Raw genomic sequence first — 23,428 nt, 5'->3', positions numbered from 1 at the left:
TTTTTATAACTTGTTCAGACTTAGGATGTTCCAAGTGACTATTAATGAGTTCAGCGAAAGTGGTAGATACAAAAGCACTTGGAGGGTTAGACATGGAAAAATAGTATAATCTATGTGACTCATGTCCTACTCCAATCATCTTTCCAGAACTTCGGTCCTACACAACCACAGATTCAGTAGTAAAGATGACTGAACAGTGAAGATCTTTAGTCAATTTGCTAACAGAGATTAGGTTGTATGGACATTCAGAAGTAAATAAAATATTAGTGAAGGGGATAGAAGGAAGGAGATATAAGTTACCTATCCCTTTAACTTGAGTTTGTGAATCATTAGCTAATGTGACTTTAGATGGTGTAAAAGATGAAACAAAAGTAGAGAAAAGATTGGAATTACCAGAGATATGATCAAAAGCACCAGAGTCGAGGATTCATAAACCGATGGATAAAGACTTGGTTAGATAAGCAAAAGAGTTATCAGAATGAGCAATGTTGCTGAGTAGCTCAGAACTGTAGATATTCTCTGTACTCTGCTTCATTTAAAGTGACTAGATTCGGTTTGAAACGTGAGTCTACTCTATTTAATTGGGCCATGTGAATTGTATTTAGGGTTATTTGCTTTTGAGACATGTTGAGAGAGAGAGTTTGAAGAAAGGAACCCACTTCAAAACGTGACCAACAGTCCCGAAGGTACTGTTCACGAAGGATGGGTGAAGGAGAGCTGGACAGGTGACTGGACCTAGTGGGCTAGAGTCACCAGCATCAGGCAAGTCTAGAAAAGGGTCACTAGCGTGAAAAGGTCGTCGGAATAAGGGTCACACGCTGGCGCATGTACCGGATGCAGAAACAAAGTGGCTGCGCATGGTGACGTCTCTAGTGACTGCGCTTCAGGGAGGTGCCGATTGGAGAACGATGAGGCTGCTGGCCTGGATGGTGAGATTAACTGACTTTCAGAAAACCTCTAAATGAAGGTGGTAGATTTTCCACTCACATATAGGCCAAGACGCTTCTTGGCTCTGATACCATGAAATAGTGATGAAAAAAGAAAGAGAGAAAGAGATTTTGAGAAAAGATTCTTGATTATTCCCTTCAAGCCAATTGGGGTATATATACTACTTACAAGAATAAATTAATTCCCTAATTATAGCCAAATCATATCCCAATCATATCCCTAATTATGTACACAATCACTACAAATCTAGGCTATTTATAGAAAGTATCTCAACAGAATGTATGCATAATAATGTTAGTAAGTGGAAAATAGAGGTTTTTGGATTAGTCCATAAACGCAAACGTCGCCTCCTAGCCCATATAAGAGGTGCCCAAAGGGCACTTTGTAGTTCACCGCATTCTGGGCTGGTTAGACTGGAGAGGAAGTTAAATGCTGAGTATCAATCTCTTTTGGACCAGGAAGAACTAATTTGGTTTCAGAAATCTCGTGAGAAATGGATTACAGAGGGTGATAGAAATACATCATATTATCATGCTAGTGCAGTTATTAAAAGTGCGAAAAAGAGGGTATTTGCTTTAAGGGATAGTTCAGGCAACTGGTGTACAGATCCACAGGAGTTGATGTTGCTTGCTTTTAGGTTCTATAAAGAGTTGTATACGGCTGAAAAGTACACTACTTATCCGCTGATTATGGACCATCAGTTTCTGACCCTATCTGACAATCTGCGTTTTAGCTTGGAAACATAATTTATGCCAGATGAGGTTGTAACGACTCGAAAACCGAACCACTACCGGCGCTAGGATTCAGATCGACTTAAGATCGTCGGAACCCGTAGCAAGCCTACTATACATCCTGTGTACCTGATAAAAATCCCATACATGATCATACATTTTCATAAAAATTTAAACTTTTCATATACCAAGCTCGACCTGTGCATGCATCATAAACTATACACATAAAATCCACACTAGAGCCCTCATCAAATGCTCTAGTATGGTAAGCATCATATGCCTCAAGCTTGGTTCAACATAACTTATCATCAAAACTTTTACATAAAGATCATGATAAATAGGGATTACAAAACATATACTAGGGTCAAGCACATTTCTAATCCATAAAAGAAATTACATGTCCACTCTAAACTATTACATAAGCTATACCAGCTATTATGCCGACTTCCCGTTTTATCTCTGATCCTGCAAACCTAGGATTAGGGGAAAGGGATAAGCTATAAGAGCCTAGTGAGCAGAACATAAAAATAGTTTAATAAACATATGCTCGCATGAAATACATCACAACACAAACAATACACATCAAGGATGGACTTGTCACCAGTAACCCCCTACATATTCCAAATAAATGGCCGGCCCTCGACGGAGCTCATCAGGACTTCCTCTTAAACATAGCATAATATATCCATAAATGTCAAGGGCGTAGAATGGGCAGCCCTGGTCTTTCTCTTACATAATGCCAGGGCGCGTAGAATGGGCAGCCCTGGTCTTCTGTATCCGTCATAACATAACCTGCTCGAGGGCTAGTGAGTCATCCAATATCCATCCACAACAACAGTAAATATGCAATGCATCATATTCGTGAATTCTAATGCAAACAACCTATTACATAACATGGTATTCGTGATGCATGAACATGCTTAAAAGTTTGATTACTTTAAAACAATAGATTAGTTTAGTTCTACTCACTTCTGGCTGACGCTCGACTGACAAAGACGCAGCTGGCTCACTGAAGGCCTCTACAATCTCCTTGGTCCGATTCTACACAGGTGGATTCAAATGAGGGACCAACACAACTATTACATGACTCTAAACAACTCCCCAAAAACCCCCTAAAACATCACAAAACATGCACATAAAACAAGCAAAGGAAGGCTGGGTAGAGAACTTTCGGCGGCAGGTTTGGCGGCCGAAGGTCCTCTACAGATCCGAAAGTCAGGGTCCTTCGGGGGCAGGTTCGGCGGCCGAAAGTCTTCCACAGATCCGAAAGTCAGGGACTTTAGGAGGCGGGTTCGGCAGCCGAAACTCCCTTACAGATCAGAAAGTGCATGCTTTCGGGGCATGTTAAGCAGCCAAAAGGCTGCCTCCCATGCAGGTTCAGTGGCCGAACCCTGCTTCGGCGGCCGAACCTGGGTTCCCCAGAATGGTAGAACTCGATTCTGCCCTATACATTTCATCCCCAAAACTCTCAAATCCTCACACCCAACTTCCCACAACATGCATAAGGAGTATAAAAACTAGCATAAACCCCAACACACAACAACAAAATACAAGAGAGAGCATACAATCACCAAAACCCAACTCAAAGCCTATAACCTTAAATCTAGCTATTCATGCATTTTTAACCTTTAACCCTTTTTAAAACTTACTTAAAACATATAAAACGGCAAGGATCTACACTTACCTCTTGAAGAATTAAGGTAGATACAACCCAAGCTTGGAGTTGAGGAGAAACGGTCCCCCAAACTTTAAAATCTTTTATCCAAGCTTAAAACTTCAAAAACAAGCGAAAACTCATGAAAATTTGAAGGATTTGAAGGAAAAATATAAAATCATCAAAGGAAGGGCAATAACTCACCTTTGCCCGTAAATGGAGAGAGAAACTCCCCCATTTTCGAACTGGAGGCCTCTTATAGGTGGTTGGTCAGACCACCTTCGAGGGCCGAAAGGAGAGCTCCCGCGGCAGCACCATGTTCGGCGGCCGAACATAAGGTTCGACGGCCAAACCTAGGCTTGTCCCTCAAAAACATTTTTCTTTCATTTTAAAACTTTAACTCAAAACCAATCAAAAAAATCATGAAAAACATTTTATAAAAATATATTTTACCCTTCTAAGAGGTTCCGGTATCCGAGATTTCAAATTTCAACGGGGATTTCGTCGGAAGGTTGGAATTTCGACACCGAAGTCTAGCTGGGTATTACAGAGGTTAAATGTGCTCTTTTTTCTATGGATCCCTTTAAAGCTCCTAGATCAGATGGATTCATGCTAGTTTCTTTCAGAAGTCATGGAGTGTGGTGGTAGATTCTCTAGCTAATATGGCCCTTGCAGTACTATGGGGATCCGCTCTTCCATCTTCAGTATTATTTTAATATCTAAAGTTTCAGCATTAGAATCGCTCAACCATTTTCGTCTGATCAGTCCATTTAAAGTAATTACCAAAGTATTGGTTAATAAGATGAAGCTTGTTTTACCATCGTTGGTTATGCCTACACAAAGTAGTTTTATTTCATGATGACAGTTACATGATAATATAGTTATTTTTCAAGAGGTGGTTCATAATATGCAAAAGAAGAAATCTGGAATATAGTAGATGGTGCTTAAAGTGGACTTCGAAAAGGGTTATGATAGGCTACGATGAGACTTTTTGATAGAAACTCTTTTTCAGGCTAAGTTTTTGACAAGTTGGATCTCTGTTATTGAAATGCTCCTGAGGTCATATGCAGATTTGTTGAGATAACCAAATGTTAGAACAATTCTTTTTTGGGGTTCGTCAGGGGAATCCTTTATCCCCTCATTTATTTGTATTGGTTATAGAGCGGTTGGGCCACTTGATTAATAGAACTTTTAATTCAGGTAAATGATGCCTGATCAGTATAAGCAGACATGGTCCTCCGCTCTCCTTTTTATTCTTTGTTGATGATCTCTTACTGTTTGGAGAGGCTTCTGTTCAACAAATGATGGTAATTAAAGACTATTTGGAAGTATTTGGGCTTGTTTCAGGACAAAGGGTGAATTTTCAAAAATCGAAAATCTTTTTTTCAGCTAATGTGAATGAGGTTAAAAGACAAGCTATTTGCTTTGTTGTTGGGATATCAGAAGCTGAATCTTTTGGCAAATATCTAGAAATTTCAATGGTGCAAGGACTTGTTAACAAGCATCATTTTGATGATCTATTAGCAAAAATGGATAATCATTTAATAGGTTGGAAAATGAGAATGTTTTCTTTTGCTGGTCGGGTAACATTAGCCAAATCTGTCCTTTCCGCGCTTCCTAACCATCTGATGCATTTAGTTTATATTCCAAAAGTTGTGTGTGTTGAATTTGACAAAAGAATTAGGAGTTTTGTTTGGGGAGATATACATGGTGCGCAAAGAGTGCATCTTGTAAACTGGAGTCAGCTTTGTTTACCAATTAACCAAAGTGGTTTGGGATTAAAATCATGTCAATCAATGAATTCTATATTTCTTACCAAAATGGGATAGAGGATTCTGAAAGAAGATTGTGCATTATGGGTGCAAGTGCTAAAAGGTAAGTATTTTCACTCACGTTCAAATTTGGAGGTGTTTGTCTCTAAGCCTACTAGCTCTTTTGTTTGGAGAGGTGTTGTTAACAGTTTTTCATTAGGGAAAATTATTTTTTAGTCCCTGAGGTATAGCGTAATTAATATATTCGTCCCTCTATTTTTAGAACCCAACGCTTTCGTCTCTGAGGTTTAATTCCGTCAAAATTAAAGGTCCCTCCGTCAAAAATGCCGTTAGTGATAGGAAAAATGACCGAATTACCCTTTCTAGAATCCAATACTTTAGTCCCTGAAATTTAATTCCTACAAATTTATAGGTCCCTCTCTCAAGGAATTGAAGGAAAAAATATATTTTTGTCCCTAAGATATTACATACTTAACATATTTGTCCCTCTATTTTTTTGAATTCAACATTTTAGTCCCTAAAATTTAATTTCGTCAAAATTCAAGGAAGAAAATCTCAAACTCAATCTCTATAAACAAATAAAAATTTTAATAAATCTAAGATTCAAATTCAGCAAAAATAATAAAAATAAAAATATATAAAATTTAAATTATTAAAAATAAAAAGTTAAAACTCAATATAAGTATTTTTTATGATGTTGTTCGTCGTCGATCACTGCTCGCCATTTTAAAAATTCATTAAAATGTCTCTGATATTTTAAAGAATTTACTAGTTAGTCTTTCCGTTAATTTTAGTCGTTAAGTACTATAAAAAAATTCTAAAATTCCTATGATATGGAGTGACTAATTAGTAAATTTTTTAATAATTTGAGGGACTAATTAATTTTTTTTCTAAACTATAGGGACTAAATAGTAAAATATTTAGTGATAAAATTAATAGAGGAACTAACTAGTGTAATACCCGGCTAGATTCCGGCATCGGAATCCCTACCTTCCGGCGGACTTTCCGTTGGAATTTGGAATTTTGAAGATGTCCGAGTCTTCTAGAGGGATAAAATGTGTTTTCTAAACTGTTTTTCTATGCTTTTATAGTTTTAATGCAAAAGGATAAGGCTGACAAGTGAGATGCTGACCCTATGAGAGTGGGTTTTATGTTTACAGACATAGTGCATGCAGGTAAAGCTTGGTAACTGGAAGAAAAGTTTTTTTTTTTCAGTTTTTATGTCTATGTTTGATCATGTATGGGATTTATCAGGTACACAGAGTTCAGGATAGGCTTGCTACGGGTCCCGGCGGCCTTAAGTCGATCTGGATCCTAGCGCCGGTAGCGGTCCGGTTTCCGGGTCGTTACAACTAGTAGATTTTTTAAAATGTTAGGGACATTTTAATATATTTTTCAAAATTGAGGGACTAAGTAGCGAGTTTTTCCATACTATAGGGACTAAATAGTATTTTTTTCATTTTATTATTGATAAGGGTTTTTTTGGGATTATATTTATTCTCTTTCCTTTGATCAGGTGAAAATCATTGACTTAACATAAATTTTTGACGGAGGGACCTTGAATTTTGACGGAGGGACCTTGAATTTTGACGGAATTAAACATTAGGGACGAAAGTGTAGGGTTCTAAAAATAGAGGGACGAATCCGTTAATTACGCTATACCTCAGGGACTAAAAAGTAATTTTTCCCTTTCCATTATTGCAAAAAGGCTTATGTATGGATGTAGGCAATAGAATGAGTGCATCCTTCTGGAACGATGCCTAGGTTAGGAAGGGGTCTTTTCGTGATTTTTTAATCAAGTCCCTTCTAAGTTCATATGAATAAGCGGTGATCGCTTAATATTAGAAGAATAATGATTAGAATTGAAATGAAATCATACCATATCTGTCTAGTGAGGGATGTAAATTGGTGAAAGGCAACTTTTTATTAGCTGATGTTGTGCTGTGGATCAAACGGCATGAAAGCTTACGTGTAACAGTCAATTTTTACCGTCAAAACAACATATGATTTGTTGTACGATATTTCCTCCTCGACTCCCAATTCAGTTTGGAAGATGATTTGGAGTGTTCCGGTTTCTCAACATATTGTGTTTCGTTTGGATTTTAATTCATGGGAAATATGAAAAGATGGAAATTGAGCTTTTCACAATATATGAGTTATGCCTTCTGTGGGGCAATAGTAGAGGACATTCCCATATTTTTCGAGATTGTCCGAGGGCTCAATAATTTTGGTCTAGCGTTTGGAGGCTTGACTCTCTTTGTATTTTCTTATCTGTGGATATTGTTACTTCGTTCTCTCGGTTACATGATTTTGAATGTGGGTTATATTTTAATTCATCTTCTGTACAGGCCCTATTTTTAGGTTTGTGATGTATATGAAAATGGAGGAATGAAGATGTGTTTCGTGGCATTCGTTGCTTGTTAAGCCAACAAATCGGTTGTTTTAAATTGTAGTTAGCATAGAATATTCGAGCTTGGTGTTCACAGAGCAATAGGGCTCCAAACCGTACTCGAATATTAGGTAACAATGCTTGGCAATCTCCCTTGCCTTATTGGTTAAACTAAACACATATAGGACGATTAAAGAAAACCTAGGAAGAGGAGGTGCAAGAAGGTCTTGCGCAATTAGTGTGGAGTATGGTTGAAAGGTTATTATGTTCGTTTGACTATTTGTTCCTCAATGAATGCAGAAATACATGCTGTATTATTTGGTTTTCGAATAGTATGAAATATAGGGATTAAACGGTTAATGGTAAAAATGAACTCTAAAGCTAGCCTTGATCTAGTGGAAGCCAACATAGATAAGAATTTACATCGTGCTCATGTATTGTATTAATGTCGTCAGCTGTTATGTCTCAATTGATAGGTGAGATTTAGATATATTTGTAGATAAGCAAATTGTATTACGGATGAACTGGCGAATTTAATGGTGACGTCAATCTTTCATAGTTTAAGATAATTTTCCGGTCCACCTAAAATTACAAGCTGATTTGTAGGATATTTTTTATCCTTATCGAATTACACTATTTAAAAGATCACCCCCTTCTATGTATAATATATATATATATATATTGTGTTAGCTATATATATAGTCTGATAACAATTTCAAACCGATGATCAGGTGATCCATTAGCGACAGCTCATGAAAGTATTGGGCTTAATTGCTGTCTCTTTTTTTAATGAAACTCGAGGGCCTGAAGATCCACATTAGCACCTACCATGCCCATTTAAAAGTTAGCAGTCATCCAAGCCCAGTAAACGGAGTAGTTGGAGTCTAATGGGGCATGTACCAGAGGCCTACAGTAGTGAACTAGGCCCGTTAAGAAGTAAGTGGTGACTAATGAGAACCCAGAAAAAAAGGAAACGTGTATCTATCCTTAGCCAATACAAAAACAAGTGGATGAACCACAAAGCACCAAAGCTTCACTTCACTGGATGCTATCCATTTCTTTCCCCAACTTTTCTCCATTTTCCCTTTTATTATTTTCTCGACAAATCATTCGAAGCATTGCCTAACTACAACAATTGAAAGGAAACAAAACCTTGCCTATGGCTTTCACTTCCGTCTCTCCATTGTCCGTTAAATTCCTCACCATTTCTACTCCATCTTCAAGGTCTCCATACCATCACGCCTCTCACTCTAGGCCTTGTCACATAGTTTGTGGATTACACACACAAAGAGAAGACCAATTTCATGGTAAGTAAATCTGCACCGATCCTGCCAAAGTTGGTCATATTAACCTGTGGTTTCAAATTAAAGCTAACTGAGTTTTCCTTGAAAAGGAAGATTGCTACACAACTAGGTACAAGGTAGATGTTTCAAAATCCAAGAACTGGAGAACTATAGTTTCAACTGCTTTGGCGGCTGCAGTTGTTAGCTTTAGCTCTGGTTTGCCTGCTGTTGCTGATCTAAACAAGTATGAAGCTGAGACGCGTGGTGAATTTGGTATTGGATCAGCAGCTCAGTTCGGCTCTGCAGACCTCAGGTTTGTTTAGTTTACAAAGCTTCTGCAATTTGTAAGCATTCTGGTTTCTGAAGCACTAAATTAGGGTTTATCCCCATGCAGGAAAGCAGTGCATGTGAATGAAAACTTCAGGTAATTCATAGTCTCTAATTCTCCATTTTCCTTTCTTTTTCTTTTCCACTTGGATTATCTTGGATATAGCAACTGGGCTAACTCCAGTTAAAATGGGGGAATATACCAACATAGTAAGAAAGCAAACGGCTATTGCTCATCTATTAGCTGAGCAAAATATAATTGGGAAACAATAGAAGAAAGAAGATAAACTTGCACCATGACTTGGCAGAAAAATCCAGTATACTACTTTATTTGAACAACAATGCTACTGCCCAGCAATGAAATGCAAACTTTACACCAATACTGTAAAGAGAGTGACAAAAAAAAGTATTTTGGATTTGAAAAAAAATTCAATTCTACTTCTTGACTGAAGTTAATGACTAAATGTGCTAGTGCATTTGTGTGCTTATAAATCTCAATGGCTGATACAGAAGAGCCAATTTCACAGCTGCTGATATGAGAGAATCTGATTTTAGTGGTTCAACGTTCAATGGTGCATACTTGGAGAAAGCAGTTGCATACAGAGCAAATTTTACAGGTAAAACTCACAAGACTCTATCCTTTTGTAGACAGAGTAACTCAATGATGCTTTGGCACAAATTTTCCTAGCAAAATATTAATTTATAACTGTGGCAACTATTATACCTCGTTCTAAATTTGTTGAAAAATCAAAATAAACTCTGATAACATGTTAAGAAATAAAAAAAAACAAGCTGACATCACTGTCCAACCTAAGGTTAAAAATAGGAACTTAAACTTTAACAAACACATAATAAAAACTTCAATAACACAATAAAAGAGAGAAAAAGATGGAGAGAAAATAACTTCATATTTCATTAATAAAAACAATACAAGAAAATTTTTTCTTCTTCATTTTTTCAATTTTACACTCAAATTTCCAGCATTTTCTCTCTCTCTCTCATTTTTACAGCAGCAAACACTCATTTTTATATGTAAAGAAAAAGCCTTACAAAACCAATAACTCCGCGTAATACGACACAATCAAACAACCTATTTTTTATAATTTTTACAGCAGCAAATACTCATTTTTATATGTAAAGGCCTTACAAAACCAATAACTCCACCTAATACAACACAATCAAACAACCTATTTTCAGATAAAACTAAGGAAGCGCATTCCTCTTGAACTAACCTAATCACATCATAAAGAATTTTTCCACAAAAATTTCAGCAACTCCAACACTCTTTTCTTGAGATTTTTGCTTCTTCAAATTTAATCTTCAATCTCCTCCTCAAACAAACAAGATTCATGAAGAAAAATGGCTAAAAGCCTTTTACCAACACATTCACAAAGTTTAGCAGTTTATGGATGTGCACCAGTTTATAGATTTGTTGGTTTCTTCAAATAAGTTTTGCAGTTTATGGACTTGTCAGTTCCCTCATAAATTTCAGAAAAACCTCCCAAACAAAGAAATAAAACTTAAGCTCTCGTAGCTTGTTCAAACTTGAAAATGGAGAAAAATGGAGGAAACAACAATCATCATAAAAATCAAACTTTCCCAAACATTTTGAAAAAATGGAACCTTAAAAATTATTTAGACTCTGATATCATGTTGAAAAATCAAAAGAAACTCTAAAACCATATTAAAAAATAAAAACAAGTTGATACCCCTATTGAATTTAGAACGAAAAATAGTTAGCTAAAATGAACAATGGCTATCTAAAAACGATAAACATAAAACCGAGAAAAATAAAGTATATAATTATATATAAAAGATTACCAAATGTCCAGCAACAAAACTAAAGATAAAACTTCAATTTCAATAAACAAATGATCAAAGTTTCAAAATAGCACAACAAAAGAAAAAAAGATGGAGAGAAAATAACTTTAGATTTCATTAATAAAAAATAGAGCACAAGACAATTTTTTCTTCTTTTTCTTCATCGTTTTTCCAGCTCTCAACACTCAAATTTCTAGCACTTCCTAATTTTTACAATAGTAAACACTCCTTTTTACGGGCAAGGAAAAAGCCTTATAAAGCTATCAACTCCACCTAGTACAACACAAACAAACAATCCATTTTTAGCTAAAATTAAGAAAGTCCATTCCTATTAAACTAACCCAATCACATCAGAAAATTTTCTTCTACAAAAATCTCAACAACTCCAACAAAATTAATGCTTCTTAGCCTTGGTTTTAGCCACATCATTTGTTGGTCTCAATCTCGAACCCCTTTTCCGATTTCTCCTTGGACAATTTGGTGCAGCCATCAATGCCAGAACTACCACCCGGTGTCCAGGAACCTCCATATGGTCAGAGGCTTTTTCCTGTGATGGATGACTGTTGCTACGTCCTGATAATTTTCCATCAAGGCATTTGTCCATATCATGCGGTTTCCCCTTGTTAGTCTCGAAGCATTCAGAGTATGATTGAAATACATTAGTTTTACTAGGATTTGCAACATTCTTTTGATGCTTATCCTTTCCAATTGTCTCTTCCTTCTTTCTTAATATGTCCACATCAGGTGTATGGGGACCTAATCCTTTGGTTTCTAAAGATACACATTCTGGGGCAACTTCTTTATCGACTTGTTGAGTCTTTCTTCCACAACCCTGAGGGAAGCATCGAATAGCTGAAATCCTTCTCCAAGGGGCAAATTTAGTTGGCAATTTAGTAGCTTCAGAAACTGAAATTTCTAAGGGGTTCACCAATCCTACAGTATCCAAAGAATCTTGCAAAACTTTGTGTAGCAATTCAACTTCCGCTACCAATCCAAGGTCTTCCCTCTTATCAAATGAAACAGTTACATTCTCTTTAGACTTTAAATCATCTAATATGCCTGGCATCTCAAAGTGAACCGAGTTTTTTAACGCTTCAGTGCAAAATCTTTTAGAGGGACCACAACCTATAGGAAAATCCCTAGTAGCTCCAATTATCCTCTTTCTATGCTTGATTAGAACATCAGAAGAAGCACATTCAACATTCAATGCGTTACTTTTGAAACTCATTTTGGAAGAATCATATCTATTTTCTGAAAGCATGTTGATTCTCTACAACTTCAAGACTTCTGATATGTATCTGCATCACCCAAAGTGAATTTCACCAAACCATTAACAAAAGTACTGTACGTTTTCGGATCTTTATTTTTCTGCTCTGAACCAAAGTTTTATGTTTTGCCACACAGCAGAACAGAACCTTTAACTAAAACAAACACCATACAGAATAATTCTGAAGCAATAAAACAGAAAGGAAATAAAATAAAATAATAAAAACTTGCTTTGAAAACCAAAACTTTTATCTTATCTATCAACAGATTTTCATTATAAACTCTGACTTATCTCTCGCTGACATAATATTTCTGATTCTAGGTGAATATGATTCCTTTACAACATAAATTTTTCTGTACAATGACTTGCGAACCAAGTTCTTCAACAAGAATGCAAATAGTGGTAATAATTAACAAAATTCCTACCTGCAGCCTCATCGATCTATCTTACCAATTAAGCTAAAGAAGAAGAAGCAAAGGGAAGGGGGAAAATCAATTCAATTACATTCTTTAAAGCTTTATTAACAAAAATTCGGTTCCCACTCTCTTTTTGTTGCATAGAAAAAGTACACACGAAAAATCAATAAAATAACATCGAAATCATCAATGGTTAAAATTAATTCCAAAGGGAAATCAAAAGAGAGAATTTTTCTTTCTCGTAAAATGTCATAACAAATAGGCACACCACCGTGAACATAACATTAAAAAAATACCGACGAACAGAAAAACTTAATCCAAATTTAAACGCATGTTGACAAACTGATCTGACCTCTGTTTTTGCTGGATTCAACGGGTCTGTTCAAAGATTCTGCAAATACGCATATAGTTTCTCAATTCTCAACCATCATCGGAGAAAAATAGAAATCATCAGGGTTCATCTTTCTGCAAGTAAAATCCTGCTAGGTAACCAAACCCCTTTTATAGAGACTAGGTAACGACGTCGTAGGGAGACGCGAACGCAAGGCTAAGTAACAATTTCTTTTTAAAGTTTATGGAGCTTCCTTTATTTTGTTCAAATTAATTATATAATCTTTATTTTTTCAATCCCTTAATTAAAGTATTTCTATATTTTATGTAATTAAAAGATATAATAAAAAAAATTTTACTGGTTTTAATTTTAAATATTTTGACTGCTTTTTGTCTTGTAATTTTAATTATATTAAATTATTTAATACCAATAATTTTAAATATTTATATTATTTAATTTTTTCTAATTAAAATTAAATTAAGTTGACTAATATATATAAAAAAAAATTAAAAAGTTTTAATTTTATAAAATATATAAACATTTTAATTAAATAATTTGTAAAAAAAAAGGCTAAGCAGTTAATTTATGATAAAACATAAGAACCTGTTAATAATTTATCCTCTATTAGAACTATGTTTTTTTTCTTCAATTCTTTTTTAGAATAAGCAATGGTTGTAAAAATATTTAGATTGTTTTTTTAGAATTTTCTTTATTCTGAATATTAATTTTTCTGTTGATTAATTTCTCTAATTACTCTAAATGTTAGAAAATGTGGAAAATATTACTAAACAAATGTAGCCTAGATCTGATAATAAATTCCTAAAATTGTGGATTTTAAAGTAAATATTCCGAGTAGGATAAGCCCTTAAATTTGTTGGTTAAGCTAAATTGACATTAGTTTAAATATCAGTTTTCTATTATAAGGCAAAAGTTTAACAATAATTTTAAAATTGTTGTAAAAAGTTTTCAATTTTCTTACTGTATGTATTAATAATTTTAATAAATAGTTTGTTTATATTTAACAAAGTTATAATTTCAACAATAATTTTTATTCATTGCAAAAATATGATTAAAGCACTACTGTAATCGACAGATCCTTTGTCATAGGGAAGTAAATTTCCAGCTGTTGGCTATTCATAATAAGGCAGTAATTGTTAGTTTCTTTTGACAATTAGCAGGTGCTGATTTGAGCGACACCTTGATGGACCGAATGGTATGACAGATCGATGTTGCTTTATTTTGTAATTCTTATGAATCTGAAGGCATTTGCTTCAGATTCTCTTTTATTTTTAGTAGGTAACAATTTAATCATAGGGGCTTACCAAACCCAAAAAAAAAAAAAAAAAAAAATGTCAAGTCGAAGAATGATGAGAGATATAAATGCAGGTTCTGAACGAGGCCAACCTCACAAATGCTGTGCTTGTTAGAACGGTTCTGACTCGGAGTGATCTTGGAGGTGCCATAATTGAAGGTGCTGACTTCAGTGATGCTGTTTTGGACCTTCCCCAGAAGCAGGTACCACATTAATTTTGGTCTTACTAGGAATAATGAACAGTTTTTAATAGCTGGTTTTGGGTTAGGCTCTTTGTAAGTATGCAAATGGAACAAATCCAATAACTGGAGTAAGCACCAGAAAAAGCTTAGGTTGCGGAAACAGCAGAAGAAATGCGTATGGTAGCCCATCTTCTCCTCTTATAAGTGCTCCGCCACAGAAACTGCTAGATCGTGATGGCTTCTGCGATGAACGCACTGGACTCTGCGATGCCAAGTGACCCATTTTATTTAATCTCTGCAAAACCTTCCCATGCATATCTATCTATGTAAATATTGTTTTTACCCATCAAACCAAGTTGTGCAAATTAAATCGCTACTACTAAAAAGTTTGACAAAGGAAAAATTACAACTATCTGTGTAATGTTTCTGTGCTCAAGTCAAATTATACAGCAGGAAATGGTCCAATTGAAGATGAAAACGTAAACAATTAAAAAAGAGTTGGACAAAAGCAGAGGTAGGGACGTGTACACAACGTTGTACAATTATTATGTCTGCATGAGGCCCTGGCTTCTCAAAATTATTGTTGCTTAGTTATTATCGCTCTTGATATTATGGAGGCATGGCCGAGACCATAGAGCAATCGAAGCATATTCAATAAAATCTAGCTAGCTATTCCTAAATTTATAATAACCATTAGGCATTTGGCAGATTAGCAACCTACCCTAAATGGGAAGCTACCATTTATGCCTTATTTAGGTGCACTTTGCTCCTTTGTCCAACTTGAAAGATCAAGCCTTGCTTTGAATAACATAATCCATAATATTTAAATTAATAATTTTAATTTTAAAAAAATTTATAATAATTTATCTAAAATATCCTTTCAATAGTTTTACTTTTTTTCTAATATTAAATGTCTTAAAAATTAATAAAAATATATATGAAAAATAAAAAATTAATATTACTTTAAAATTTTTAAAATAAATTTATCTAAATCGATAATTCTTATAAAATGAAAAAAGTATTAATTATGAGTAAAAATGGTTCTCTCTACGTAAGATGATGTCGTCACAGTACAGCGGTAGATAAGGCTGTCTCAACTCCCAAGTCAAGCATCGATCAACCGTTAAACAAATCTAATCAAGTTCCTTGCTCTCTACTTTTTCTTTTTTAAAGTGGACAGGAAATCCAAGAAAATAAACTAAAAAGTTGGGGGAAAAAAGAGTGCGAAACATTAATTAATGAAAAAGCCAAGAAGTGCTTGCCCCCTTGACGGTTGGCCTTCAGGCATTACCAAATCAGGGAATGTGCCCGCCTACCCTGTCAATTCTCTTTCCTCTTCTTCTCCTCAAGGGACATGCACGAATTGCTCATCCATTGACTAACTGCGAATAACTAGAATGCCGCTTTAATGACATGCCACTACTATGATTAATTAGTGCTACAGCTACGTATTTGTATTGCTTCCGAGACATAACAGTATCTCTACGTATATTCCTTTTGTCACGTAGCTACTTCATAATGTTGGAAATTATACCTTGCTCCAGTTAATGCCAACCGGTTGAAAATGGCTCGTTATGCATCTTTTCTTTTAAAGCTGTGAGTAAGCCAAAAAGCTTTGGAATTGATCATGTCAGAGCCATCTCATGCATGCTGAAAAAGTAGGTAAGATTTTATTTTATTTTTCTTATTTTTTAATAAATATATAGCACCAAAGCAGAACTCTTGTTTTTGCTGGGAAATGGCCAAATGGGTACCCTTTTGTCTATTTTTCGGATGCAAATCATCTGCCGATTTCGGCTTGCTGTCACTTTAATGGTGCCATATGCATATGACAAATAAAATAGTTGAATTGATTAAATTTCCGTGGGGATCTGGGAGGCTAAGGAAGCATAGTAATAATAGTGCCTCACATGGGGGTTGTTTGCGTCACATGGTCAATGATGTTATCTTACTTAATATGCAAACAACGTTTTTAAATGTAAACCCTAATTATTCACTCACATTGACGTTCATAGAATCAATGCGCATGACATGCTTATTTTGGGCTAGTAGGGAAGGTGCGTGCTTAACTGAGCTTCTTCTTTCTTCTGAATTGAAACAAGACACAATGAAAGGGAAATTCTCGGTTAATGTCTTTTTATCACAAGAAATGCATGGATGAATATTGAAATCCTTGCATATATAAAACCCTAACACGAAAGGACAAATCCTGCATGTGAAACTTGGTCAGCAAGAGCACTCACTTTATGGCCTGGTTTCTCTATTTATCCCTCTTCCTCTGTTTGTGATAATGGTGAGTCCATGAGAGCACGCTTACTCATTATGTCGCTTGGAAAAATTTCCATTGCTTTAAAGGGATTTTAATGCTTGACTTCAACCCAAGTAAGAGTTTGTGTCCAGGTCAATAACACCAAAACCAACATGCTTTTCTTACTAGTCAGTCTTGTTATCCATTATGAGTCTCCTATACTTTTAATTGCTTCCTGCAGCCCATCGACTATTTAAATCCCCAGGTAAATTTTCAAATTCTACCTTCTTCCTCTTCTTCAATAATCATCTAAATCACAGGCTGGTTCTCGCAGCTAGAGAATTAAGCTGAGGTGGGTCATTATTCAAGTATGTTTATTTGGTATCCCTTGTATGCTTCCATGTATCTAATCTTGAAAAGCTGTTGGTTCTTGTGCTTCGCAGCTTTGGTTATTATCGTTATGGCCAGCTAAATTTCAAGAAAAGAAAATAGCCATTCGAAGGGTTAATACATACTTCTGGAGGAGTCCATTTTAGTCCTTTTTTCTTTTTGCAGAGGTATGTGTTCAGACTTAGAATAGGGTGGGAAAGTTTCTTTAGAATCTGAGGCTTTGTGCATGCTAAAGAAGATAAACAAACTAAAATTAAGTGGATGAAGAAACCGTCATTTGAAGCCTTTATCTTCTGCATGCATTCTTTGAATAGTAGCTTATTAATTTGTAATCAATTCTCTCTTCTCTCTCTCTCTCTCTCTCTCTCTCTGCGGCTAACTTTCTCCCATTTTAGTTAAGAGTTATATATGAGGTTTCAGCCACTAGTTAGTTTAGGCTTTTCATTTTCTGATCAAGATAACTAGCTTCAGAGTGCTACTGAATTAATATAATTCTATAGTAACTAAATAAAGAAGAAAAAAAATCCAGCTTAGGCTTCTTCATTCCTTTGTGGAAAATAATTTTGTATATTGTTTAATTGCAATATTAAAACAGTTATATTAAAATAAATTTTTATATAAAAGTTTTAAGGGTGTTAATAAAATTTTTTAATTCTAGAAAATGAATTTCTTGTTTTACAAGTTAGAGTCTGTCATTTTTCTTAAAAATAAATTAATTTTCCCTTTGATCAGATTAATATCAAAACATTAAAAATATAAAAAAATATTTTTCTAGAAAATGTTTCCAATCATAATTATATTGAAAATTAAGTTGATGCTTTCTCTAGTTGTAGACATCATATATATAATCGAAATAGAAAAGTTTACAAATTATGTAGGTTGAAAAAAATAATTAAAAAAATGATAAAACAAAAACATACATTCAACATTCAACAGCTGAGTCAGTCCCCATAAACCTCAGCCACAAAGAGTACCAACTTATTTGCATTTGGCATTTGCACTCTATTTACTAACTCATACATAGTCTCATCAAATATTTTGATGATGGACACAATAAGTCCAATACAATTTTTAATTTTATTATGTACAGCCACTTGGATCCTCGATATTTCTTTTTCATATAAACTGTAGTATCTATAATTAATTAATATGCATCTCTAGTAATTAACTTCATATAAGATTTGTGTTTTTGATCACTTCCATAGATCAATTTGGCAACTAGATGTTGACGTTGAGGCATATTCCTGAACATTTTCTGGCCTTTTTGATTCACTGGCAAGCACGTTCACCTGTTCAGCAACATGAAAGGCTGCCGCATTGGAGTAGCTGACTTCCTTGGAAGAATCCTCGTGGCTAAGCTGATACGCAACAAATTTGTCAAGGACTCGCCAATCGGTTACTTGATCCACAGCTTGCTCACCATTGTTATGGTAAAGTGAGCTCAAATTTTGGTGATGTTGTTCATCCTGTGTAAGAGTTGAGGACTGCAGGGTACTTCCATTGTTGGTATCATAACCACCATATGGGAGTCTGGAGTTGCAGTTGGCACTTGCAGCTGACTGTGGAACTTTGGGGCTTTCCAGCTGGGGAAGCTGGAGGAGTAAAGGGTCATGAGGCATATTATATTGCAATGTCTCAAACTCTTGCTTGCAAGGATAGTGGTGGAGGTATGATGCGTAAGGTTGAGTAATTCGCCTTGGAGAATCCATTTCTGGCATGAAGCAGACCTGCTCATCGTACCAACATGGCGACTCATATTCTCCAACTTTCCTGATTGTTGGCATTTTCTTCTTGAACACCCTGCATACTACCCACCCTTCTTCCTGGTGCAATCACAACATATAATTTCATATTAGCCTCACTAAATTTGAACTTCATCGAATAAATGTTTACTCACATGTGGAATTCAATAATGTGCATTTCTTATTGTCTTTATGAACTCCCTTTTTTTTATTATTATTATTTTAATTTTTTGTAGGAAGTGCAGAAATCATGTTGTTCTAGCAGCTAATAACATTGTTTGAAGCTGTTTTAAATAGAATGACATACGCACAACTGGGTTATATAATTAATGATACTAAAAATGAACTGATGCCGAAATAATTTCTAAATCTAATTAATTTTAGTGTTCAAAAAGAAATTTTCTACTATAAAACAAAAAGAAAAAAAAAAGAAAAGAAAAGAAAATTGAGGACTTGCCTGAGGAGTTCCATTTTCATTAGTTTCTAGTCGATATTCATGCATGATCCAATCTGATTTTTGTCCATTTGGAGCTCTTCCTTTGTAAAACACTAAGGTTTTTCTCATGCCAATCAAGCTATGTCTTGAATAGATAGCCTTGTCTCTTCCTGTAGCTTTCCAGAACCCTGCTTTTGTTGCTCTATTAGTTCGAGTTCCTGTCGGATACTTCTTATCCTTGTGGCTAAAGAAATACCACTCATTCTGCTCTTCAGTTCCTATTTTGCACAACTCTATCAAAATAAACAACAGTTAACCAATATATAAAGCAAGAAACTAATTAAATTTGATATTCCAATTATCACTAGCAAATAAAAAAAATATAACTACCTTGAAGATCCCATGGTTCAATTTTGTAAAGATCAACATCCTTGATTACATCGAGATCAATCCTTTTTGCAGCAATCTTTTTTCTGAGATAGTAATCGACAAGTTCCTCATCTGTCGGATGGAATCTAAAGCCTGGCGGAACATGTGAGAAGGTATTCATACTCTTTCGAGAACTAAAAATCCTGCAGTAAAATGCCACAGGATCGATCAACCTCCAGGCAAAAAATTTAAGGATATATATCAACATGCATCGTCTCCATTTTCACAAGCAAGAAAATTTTATGTTTTCGAAGTTTACTGTCCTGTCGGCTTCCATGCTGATGCAAACGTCAGGCTGACAAGTAAAAGTAATGCAAATAACAGTGACTACTCCAACATAATTTTGTGGCGTTTTGCCAACTAAAGTTGATATTAAATTTCTTCACTTTCAAAGCAAGTAAATGATAATTTGTCTCATTAAGTACTTTTAATTTAGACACGCATCAAACCCTATGCTTCCTCTTTTACAAGACTTGCTTCTTCTAAATTTAAGAAATAACCATGTCTCAATGACCACTCCCACCCTTCTTTAACAAGTGTTTCTTTTGCCAATCTCACTAGGATTAAGATAATACTTAGAATAAATTAATGGGGCTTATATTTTACTAAAATCTTTATAAAATGTTTAAAACCATATAATTTATTAATTGCATGATTAATATTAATAAGGATAATATTTGAATATATTTACAAAAATATCTTAATTTCATAAATGAACACTTAAATTGAAAAAAAAAAAATTGTAAAGGATACTTATTAAGGAATGGAGGGAGTATATAAAAAGCAAGCTATCAAGTCATCAGCAAGCTAATTCTTACGGTGTAGAGGCAAACAAATTCAGCAATTTTATTTTGTGGGAATACCAACACTATAACATATTTATAGAAGATCCAATATCGGTGAGAGGCTCCGATACAGTTTAAATTTCGGTTATGGCTAACTTACTCTAAAAGCTAATTCAAGAAGGAGAATGCTTAATACTCTTATAAGGATACATTATCCATATTCCAAATCGATATGAAATTTAACAGCTAATTAACAATACAGACAGCAACTATATGTTCGAGTTCCTGTTGCTTATTTTAATATATACAAGAGTAAACAAAGAAAAGATTTGTCTCAGTTTACACAAAGGAAGAACAGCACATAATGCTTATTATGAAGAAAAAAATAAACTACGAATGTACGTACGTAGTAACCTCCCGAAAACGAGAACATGGTCTTTCACTAAGGTTTCGTGTTATAATTTAACATATTGGAGTTGCTCATTAATGCTTGGGAAAGAAAACAATGTAGTCCAAAATAAATTAAATGTACCAAAGAATATTAAAACATACTTCTTGTTAAACTCAATCATCGAAGTATTAAGACAAATAGGGTTTCTAGGGATGTAAAATTATTCTTGAGACTCCATTTGAAAACTCTAGGGTTAAGACAAAGATATTTGTTATAAGCTAAAATTTTCATTAAAATGTCAATGAAAACTTCGCAAATCCTCATTTACAAACTTGAACATTTAAATTGAAAGGTTTCTTGACAATGGCTATTCCTTTATTTCCTGCATGAATCAAAGATCTACTGCGCATGTCAAACATTAAAAGCTAAGACCTAATACAAGACATTTATAGACATTCAGGAAAAGTATATATGCAATAGGAAACTTTCTTCTTCTCTTTTAAAAGCTCTAAGTTAATTATATAATGCAATTCAGTTTCTGACATATCAAGAAAAATTCATACTTGGATTTTTCTATAAGTAAAATAAAGCACATTGAGATATAATGCCTTAAACTTGAACTAGCAAGTATTCACTAAACCTTTCATGAGACTTAACATGTCGATCAGAAATATAATGAACTTAAATTTCATTTTATTTCAAATATATATATATATATATATATAACATGAAAGAAAATTTTAGTACATATAGAAAAAGTGCGTTCTCCACTGAGAAAAGTGAATCAAAATTCAATAGCTTTACTTTGTGAAACATGTAGTAGGGGGAATTATATGATGAAATGACAAAATTATGGTAAAAAATTATGATGTGCAAAATGATATCTTGCAATTATACATGTCTTAACATGGGTATTCAGTGTTCTTCGATACATACAGATCTTTATTATAACTAGCAGACATTTTTCATACCAAGGTGGAGGAAATTCCAAAATTGAACAATGCAAGAATTTTCAAGTGATTTGTAATTTCTCCTATAATATAAGTTGTAGCAGAATATGCTATGAAGCTCATGACCATGACTTTGTAAAGTAGGATCTGAGCAATACAAGCATCTCAAAACGAAGAAGGAACGTAGAAACCTACTGTAACCATTAACAGATCAAAGATTAGTCTTGTATACTGAACATTTCAATACATGCTATGAAAATGATCAGTGGAGTAAATGATACCAAAATAAAGGGAGCAGCAGAAGTCAGATTAAACTCCTATCTCATAAAAACTGATCAGTAAGATATGAAGTTTTATTAATTGCATCTTCTGTTTGCTTGAAATTAAGGCATCAGTGCTTATCACTGAAAAAAGAGAGAAAAATCATCAAATAAAAGCGTTTGAATCCAAAAGAATTTGCACTCAAGAGATAGAAGAAAAAACAAGAATTAGAAATCATATCAGAAGAAGGAGAAGAAGAAGAAGAATAAGAAAAAGTAAAGATTGATGATATAGTACCCAACCTTGATAATCTTCGAGAATAGACCCGAGCCGAGCGAAGCTCCTGGTTAGATCTGGTTCACCCTGGTTGACGGAATAATGGACCCGCCAGTCGTTTTAGAAGTAAGACGATTTAGGGTAGAGCTTTTATCACTGACTCTCTTTCACCTTTTAACACTGGACCAGACAAAAGAACACAGAAATATAGAAAGAAAGTGAACAGAAACAAACAAGGAAACAAGAAAGTGTTTCTCGGGAAATGAAGTGAAGGAAGTGTTTGTAATCCCAGTGGATGCAAGTGTTACTTTGTAGGGGAGAACAGGAGAGAGAGATCAGATCCCGAAGAAGGGAAAAGGGAAGGAATTAAAGAGAGAGAGAGAGAGAGAAGAAAAAGAAAGGTTGAGTGGGGGAAAGAGAGAGAAGGTAGGGTTAAATAAGAAGCAAGGAAAATGGAAATGAGTAGAGACACACACATGCCCTAATAATATATGTTTCTTTCTCTCTCTCTATCAGAGAGAGTATTCATTCTGTGAGTGTCTGTCTATCTCTCTCTGTTTTATCTCTTAAATGGAAGCTTGATTACTGGAAAAGCTTTGCGCGTAAAAAGGGTGGCGGATAATGGCTCAAGCTAAATGCTTTTAGAGAGAAACAAAGAGTTCCATACACACACAGAGAGAAAGAGAAAGAGAGGGGCAACCTCCACCAGCAACTGAAAGAGACTAAAAGGAAAGATCAAGCATTGAGTTGAGTGAGAGGGATGGAGGAGGAGGAGGAGAAGCGAAGATCACACGGTGAGCAACAGTTATTGAAAGAGAAGTTTATAGAGAACAAAGTTGTGTGTATTAGAAGAAGAAGAAAAATAATAAATAAAGAAAAAGAAAAGTACACATAATAATTAGTACATGTCAACATGGTAATTCCAGTATGTTTGTATAATTTTTGGTGGTAAACTTAGCTAAGCAAGGGGCACAACACAACCTTCCCTATGTGTGTTTTGTGTCGTAAATCAGCAAGCTTAGACTTTGTGAAATGTTGTCCACTTGAATCCGCGTGGTGTACACGATCAGACTAATGATGATCATTG

General features: G+C 34.7%; 3 protein-coding genes and 1 long non-coding RNA gene across 8 annotated transcripts; 2 read left to right on the top strand and 2 right to left on the bottom strand.

Moving 5' to 3' along the window:
- The first annotated feature begins 8,510 nt into the window (after window positions 1–8,510).
- Window positions 8,511–14,854, top strand: LOC110628826 (thylakoid lumenal protein TL20.3, chloroplastic). Of its 3 annotated transcripts, none has more exons than XM_021775641.2 (7): window positions 8,511–8,801; window positions 8,892–9,090; window positions 9,172–9,201; window positions 9,615–9,721; window positions 14,118–14,152; window positions 14,326–14,454; window positions 14,520–14,854. In XM_021775641.2, exons 1-7 carry the CDS (start codon window positions 8,654–8,656, stop codon window positions 14,709–14,711), a joined length of 840 nt encoding a protein of 279 aa, XP_021631333.1. In that variant the 5' UTR covers window positions 8,511–8,653; the 3' UTR covers window positions 14,712–14,854. The 3 variants fall into 3 exon arrangements, with proteins under 3 accessions (XP_021631333.1, XP_021631341.1, XP_043812140.1); XM_021775649.2 differs by having other exon boundaries at window positions 8,661–8,801; window positions 8,888–9,090; XM_043956205.1 differs by lacking the exon at window positions 8,511–8,801 and having other exon boundaries at window positions 9,632–9,721.
- LOC122723558 lies at window positions 11,017–13,239 on the bottom strand. The gene is made up of 2 exons (XM_043956198.1): window positions 12,961–13,239; window positions 11,017–12,223 (listed from the first exon to the last, which is right to left on the bottom strand). The coding sequence occupies exon 2, from the start codon at window positions 12,184–12,186 to the stop codon at window positions 11,320–11,322; it is 867 nt and encodes a 288-aa protein (XP_043812133.1). The 5' UTR covers window positions 12,187–12,223; window positions 12,961–13,239; the 3' UTR covers window positions 11,017–11,319.
- Window positions 14,855–15,371: 517 nt separating the features above from the next.
- Window positions 15,372–19,011, top strand: LOC110623469. Its single transcript, XR_002489282.2, has 3 exons — window positions 15,372–17,033; window positions 17,125–17,238; window positions 18,277–19,011. It is a non-coding gene; the product is annotated as an uncharacterized LOC110623469 (long non-coding RNA).
- On the bottom strand, window positions 17,951–23,049 carry LOC110623459 (NAC domain-containing protein 7). 3 transcript variants are annotated; one of them, XM_043956193.1, is made up of 5 exons: window positions 22,368–23,049; window positions 22,086–22,208; window positions 19,640–19,821; window positions 19,271–19,542; window positions 17,951–18,894 (listed from the first exon to the last, which is right to left on the bottom strand). In XM_043956193.1, exons 3-5 carry the CDS (start codon window positions 19,797–19,799, stop codon window positions 18,265–18,267), a joined length of 1,062 nt encoding a protein of 353 aa, XP_043812128.1. In that variant the 5' UTR covers window positions 19,800–19,821; window positions 22,086–22,208; window positions 22,368–23,049; the 3' UTR covers window positions 17,951–18,264. The 3 variants fall into 3 exon arrangements, with proteins under 3 accessions (XP_043812128.1, XP_043812127.1, XP_021624113.1); XM_043956192.1 differs by lacking the exon at window positions 22,086–22,208; XM_021768421.2 differs by lacking the exons at window positions 22,086–22,208; window positions 22,368–23,049 and having other exon boundaries at window positions 19,640–20,379.
- Between the last annotated feature and the right edge of the window lie 379 nt (window positions 23,050–23,428).

The sequence above is a fragment of the Manihot esculenta genome, chromosome 1 (assembly GCF_001659605.2).
Source record: "Manihot esculenta cultivar AM560-2 chromosome 1, M.esculenta_v8, whole genome shotgun sequence".
In the NCBI taxonomy this organism is placed as follows: domain Eukaryota; kingdom Viridiplantae; phylum Streptophyta; class Magnoliopsida; order Malpighiales; family Euphorbiaceae; genus Manihot; species Manihot esculenta.
Note: the sequence above shows the minus strand (reverse complement) of the source record. Positions and strands in the feature narration are given on the sequence as shown.